This window comes from Pipistrellus hanaki, assembly GCF_964339955.1.
Source record: "Pipistrellus hanaki genome assembly, chromosome: 11".
In the NCBI taxonomy this organism is placed as follows: Eukaryota; Metazoa; Chordata; class Mammalia; order Chiroptera; family Vespertilionidae; genus Pipistrellus; species Pipistrellus hanaki.
The window spans coordinates 53,463,347-53,469,346 of NC_140513.1; the positions used below are offsets into that span (position 1 = coordinate 53,463,347).

A 6,000-nucleotide genomic window follows, 5' to 3' on the forward strand; every position below is an offset into this window, starting at 1 on the left:
TATTAGTCTAACTTCCCTCATTTTCTCATTCAATCTTTAAACCAACACAGGTAGGAATTTTCAGCCCACTTCCACATCTGAAGTTTCTGCAGCTTTTATTAAGAGTTCCCCAAATGAATGACCTCAACAGTAATGACGGATGATGACCCTTTATCAGCCCTCCACCTCTCTGATGGAGGCAGAGATCCCTGTTAATTCTGCTCCCCTTTAGGGGGTTCAGCTGCTTTCCCACCTTCTTCCAGGCTGGGAGAGCTCAGTGTGCACTCTCCCTCTCCCACAACCAGGCAGCTGGGCATGTCCTGCAGAGTGGCAGGTGGTAGAGGGATTCTGGGTGTCTAGTTGGGAGATGGGAGTGACCAAATGAACCAAAGCGTGGTTTGGCTAAAAAGACGAGAGAAGTGTGGTTTCTTGGCTGCTTGCGTGCTCTGGCTCAGGAAAAACAACAACACTAATGTTCCCAGCTTTTCAGCTTCCCCATCAGTCAGAGCCACCGGGTCCCAGACCAGCACCACTCTGGGCCAACACTCCACCAAAGCAGCACCCTGCGCATGCTCCCTTGCTTCCCAATGGCCCTCCCTTCCAGGATGATGTGCTGTCTCTCAAAGGACTCTGCTGTTGACTGATGATACCACAATGGGCACTCTGGTCCCGATGCACTGGGACAATCTACTGTCTGTGTAAACATTTAGAACCATGTTGCTAAAATTGTTATCTATTTACTTCTCCCAAGACCTTCAAGATACCCCATTCTGCCCAAGGATCAACTAGAACAAAGAGCTGTTCTGAGTGGCCATGTCACTCAGCAGTGTGGGCTTATTATTGCTTGGTTCCTCCTTGGACATTAATTCTTCCCATTCTGCATTTTCCGTCTGTTTCTGTCAAAAAAGATAAAAGGTGGGATTCTAGAAACTCATATAAAAATAAACATGTTTCCTTGATTAAAAAAAAAGAAAAAGAAAATAGTGAAAATGTTAATCTTGTCCCTTAGAGTTTTGTTACCTTTATTTTGTTTCAGCACAAAAATTTTTAATTTTACATTATTAAGGACTAATTCCAATCAGTGCTGATGCTCTAAGTTATAGGACTATATTCCAATCATGGTCTTTAGGCTTTGTTATATTTCCCACGTGGCTCTCAAAATCTGCAACCATCATTCATATCTTACTTTTATACAGAAATACCTCAAAATGAAGCCACTATTTGTAAGTGTAAGTGATAAATTTGAGATTATCAGTGGCTTAGCAGTTGCTAAAGGCAAACATCTGCAGGTGTTTCCATGTAAGAGAAACTGAATATCTGTGTGAAGCCAGGAGAAATCCTTCCAGTAATAGAAATCACCTTTTACAAAAGGGACAGGCAGACCAACTAGAAAGATTCACTGTAAGACTATAGTGTAGACAAGTAAAACTATCACATGTCCTTAGCTGAATTTTCAAACTAAGAAATCTCACATAGTATCAACTCTTTACCTTTCCATTTTTCTTCTGATGCTGAGGAGTTCAAGCTTCTGTAACTCTGCATTGTCATTACCAGTATTGCTTCTCCTTTTTGATGCAAAGGAAAGAAGTCAGGCAGGCTTTCTGGGCTTTGTACTCCCTGGCGCATGCCATCGGAATGGAACTTGAGGCAGCATAATTGTTAGGAATGGAATGTTAGAGGGAAGGAGGGGTGGAGAGATTAACCAAGAACCAATTAGGGGGAGGGGGAGAAAGACATCTCTAATACTTTTAACAATAAAGATATAATATATATAGGTGATAGGGCAAGTGAGAGAAAAATTTTGCTGTTGTCCCATCATGCTACCACTTCAATCCAACTCCAACATCCCACCAGTGCAAGATCGGTTGTGCTTTCTGTATTTGAGGGGGTTCTGAGGAGCCTTAGCCCCTCCAGAGTCAGGGAGAAACTTTAGTCGACTCTAGACTAAGGTGACCAGATGTCCCGCTTTTGGCAGGACAGTTCTGATTTTTAACAATTGGCCCTGTGTCCTGCAGCATTTTTAAAAAGTCCCTATTTTTTGAAAGATTCTTTTAAATCTTTTGGACTTTTTTAAAACGCCGAGGGACATGGGACAAATTGTTAAAAATCGGAACTATCCCTCCAAAAGCGGGATGTCTGGTCACCTTACTCTAGACTGACTGTATGAACTAAACTCCAAAGTAGTAGAATGTTCAGATCTTTTGTTTTTATAACATTTCGCACTTTAAAAAAATATGACAAACAGACCATGTGAATTTTTAAGGACTATTCAAGGCATGTCATATTTTATGTATAGTTTCAGTTGTTAATGTACCCAATTTCTATTCTTTTTCATTGATTCTAAGATGTCATTTCCCCACATTTTTATGTATCTGAAATTGGAATGCATATGCAGTGTGGGTATATTCAAGTGGTAGAGTTTTTCACAGGAAAGGCTGTTTCTTAAAAATCAATGTGTGCCTTTTATGTTCAGTGATATCTTAGAACTGAATATACATGACATTTTGGTATCTTAAGCTTTCTGTAATGGTAAGTGTCCAGTAAAATCAATGTGTAAAGCTCTGATATAAACTATAGATTTAGTCGTTCCTGATAGAGACACAGACTTTCTTAAGGATAAGGCAGTTTGTTATAAAGATAAGAAGGAAGTTAAACTAGAAAGTTATTTAAGATCTGACGCAGTTCTGTGGAGCAGCTTCAGTCTCTAGTTCTCCTTCAGGACCTATGTAATGTGGGTTTTGTGCACACGTGTGTGTGTGTGTGTGTGTGTGTGTGTGTGTGTGTGTGTGCATGCAAGCATGCGCATGCAGGCACCTGTGTGTATCCTTTTTTCTGGACTATTTTCACTGCTGCTGGCCAATCTTTTCTTTTTATCCAGTTCAAATTTGTACAAGAGCCATCCTGGTTGGTTTAGCTAATTGTAATCACCTTAGCTGAACAGAGCTAAGCTGAGCACAGCTAAGCAGCTCATACAGAGGGCATCTTTGCTCAGTGTTGACAGTGATATTGTCCATGGTCATCCTAGCACAAAGAAGGGCCTGTTACAACTCTGTAGGGAAGGGATCCAGCATGACAAGCATTCTCATCAATATATTCAGGGGGAAAAACATGTACCTTTCACTGCTTCATCAAAAGGACAACTCCCAAGAAATTACTTAATTAACTTATTATTATAAATCTTTTATGTGACACTAGAGGGAAGAAGAAAAAAAGGAAGTGGATAGGGATTTAAGGGAGGTACTTGGGGAGCGTTTTAAATTGTATGAGTTGGAGTTCTACAGGCAACCCAGTGAAGCAGAGGGAACAATAAAACTTTACTAGAAAAGTTCTACAAATTATGAAATTTAAAAATATACTCTACATTTCAGAAACTCAGCAGTTTGCAACATGTGTATTACACTTTGATATGCCAAACAAACTTTTTTATAACAACTTAATCAATGGGTATACTTTTGCCATTTTTTTCCTCTGAAATTTTACCCTACAACTTAAGATGTTCAACTCTTAACACAGACAAGTGTATTGATAGTTCTCTCTCATTCTTTTATGAGTGATGAACATACAGTACCACTTCTGTGGGCTCTGGGCCCTAGAGATGACTGTAACCTGCTATTGATCAGCTGATTGAAGATAAATGGCTTAGCTGCTTGTATTGCAGATTACATCATTAACATGGTCAGTAAACCATGAATTGTTCAATAAGGCGTTTATCTTTTTTCATTTTACTTCAGCTCCTTTATCATTTTTATTGTAAAAGACAAAATTACCCACACTAACCAGTAAGATCAGTTGAAAAGAGACCCAGTAGAGTATCATATGAGTGCACAGTTGCAGACAGCCAAGTTCTAATGGTTTAATGATATTTAGTATATTTTTGAACTGAAGAAAATATAGAGTTTTGATAACCATTTTTTTCCTGTGTTTCTCTTACAGCTTCCTTTTGCCTCATATTTACTAGAAGCAATATTGGAGAAAATAAATGAAAAAAAGAAACTGGTTGAAGTGTATTTCACAATTATGAAAGATATTAGATGATATTACAATGAAAAACTTTTTTTTTTCAAATGTGAAAACTTTTTATGTGGTGTGATTGGAAAACATGCATTGCAATCCTGATACAGTATCTACTCTGACTGTCAATATTCAGGTTCAATACCAAAATAGAAGTCTCCAAAACTAATTAATTGCTGAACACACGAGTAAAACTAATTAAGTGCATAGCCATTTAAAAGGAAATGGTGTAGCATTTGATTGTTGAATACAAATATTGCCACAAATCAATGCAAACTTAAAAATGATTTTCCCTTCAGTGTGTTAGAAGAAATCAGAACAAGCTTAGCATGCTCACATTGGGCTGAACATAAAAACAAAAAGATGTAAAAAGAGGGTTTAATATTTTAAGATTTATAAAGAAACTAGACTTTTTACATAAAACTGCTATAAATGGCCTTAAATCATCTAGTGAGCACAACATTTGTATTGTAAGCAAATATAAAATGAAGCAGCATAACTCAAGGATGAGCATTTAGTGAAATAACTTGTGTGGTCCAACTATATTTGTTCTCAATATTCTGGATCATCTGTATTTTCTTAGAACTATTTGGCAAAAATAAAAATATTTTATCCTTCTCTCTCCCTCTTTTTAAATCATATTCTTTGTTTGGTCATGTAAATTAGCAAGGGACCACAAACCCAGTGTATAAAATTAGGCTAGATCCTACTGGAGTTAACTAGAGTTAAATTCTTAACAATGGTGCCATCCATGTTTGGTTCCTTTAATCCACCAAACTTGTGCCTGCCTCCAGTTTCCACCCTTGCTATTCTCTCTTTCTAGAATACTCTGTACTCAGCTCTTTTCATGACTGGCTCCTTCTCATCCTTCAGATGCAGGCTCATCTTATGTATTTCTTCAGAGACACAGTCCCTTACACTTTAATTTATAAACACAAAATTGTCTACTTTACGTGCTCACTTATTTTCTTATTGTTTCTCCCCACCTTTAGAATAGATCCCATGAGGTTAGGCCGCGATTGGCAAATCTGGTTTGCCACCTGTTTTTGTGTGGCCTACCAGCTAAAATGATTTTTACATTATTAAATGTTGTTTTTTTTAAGGAAAATAATGTTTTGTAGCATGTGAAAGTTATATGAAATTCATATTTTAGTGTCCATCAATAAAGTTTTATTGGAACACACTGATGCTCATTTGTTTACACATTGTTTATGGCTACTTTCACACTGCAGTAGTGAAAGTGAATCATGGCAGAGACTGTGTACGGTGCACTCATCACCTTGTACTACTGCTTGGCACACCGAAGATCACAGTGGCACAGAACTTGACAACACTTCAAGAGCCACAAATACCACAGTTCTGTGACTATTTTAATGCCAGTGTATATCCATCATGTCAAAACAAGAAAGAGAAAAATGTCAGATGTCACACTTTTTAAAAATATGTTTTTATTAATTTAAGAGAGGATGGAGAGGAAGAGAGGAATAGAAACATCAAAGATGAGAGAATCATCGATTGGCTGCCTCCTGCATGCCCCACACTGGGGATTGAGCCCACAACCTGGGCATGTGCCCTATGAACCATGACCTCCTGGTCCATAGGTTGATGCTCAACCACTGAGCAACACTGGCCAGACCAGATGTCACACTTTTAAGTCACAGTGGAGTGTGGATTATTTTGCTTTTGAGCTAGATGGCAAAGCATTGTATTTATGATACAGTGCCACAATACCTATATTAAAAAGAACTCAATGCATGTAAACATTACATAACCATACTACATTATTAAAATCAGGAAATTGACATAGACCATATATGATATCCACAAGTTTTTACATTTACTTTTTTTTAGGGGGGGGGGTAGTTTTTGGGAAATTTTATCATATGTGTAGCTAATATAATCATCACAGAGTTTTGCCATCAACACAATGAATACATACACATACACACACAGGCACACACTCTATTGGTTATTTCTCTGAAGAACCTAGCTAATATACCAGACTTTGGC

General features: G+C 37.8%; 1 protein-coding gene across 4 annotated transcripts in view; it reads left to right on the forward strand.

The window, feature by feature from the left end:
- The window catches only part of CNTLN (centlein), a 220,199-nt gene extending 215,023 nt beyond the window's left edge, over positions 1-5,176 (forward strand). For all 4 annotated transcript variants that reach the window (XM_084898075.1, XM_084898077.1, XM_084898076.1 and 1 more), the window contains one exon: positions 3,913-5,176. In XM_084898075.1, the coding sequence (XP_084754201.1) occupies positions 3,913-4,014 (102 nt within the window). In that variant the 3' untranslated portion in view covers positions 4,015-5,176. The remainder of the gene's footprint in view (positions 1-3,912) is intronic.
- The last annotated feature ends 824 nt before the right edge of the window (positions 5,177-6,000 follow it).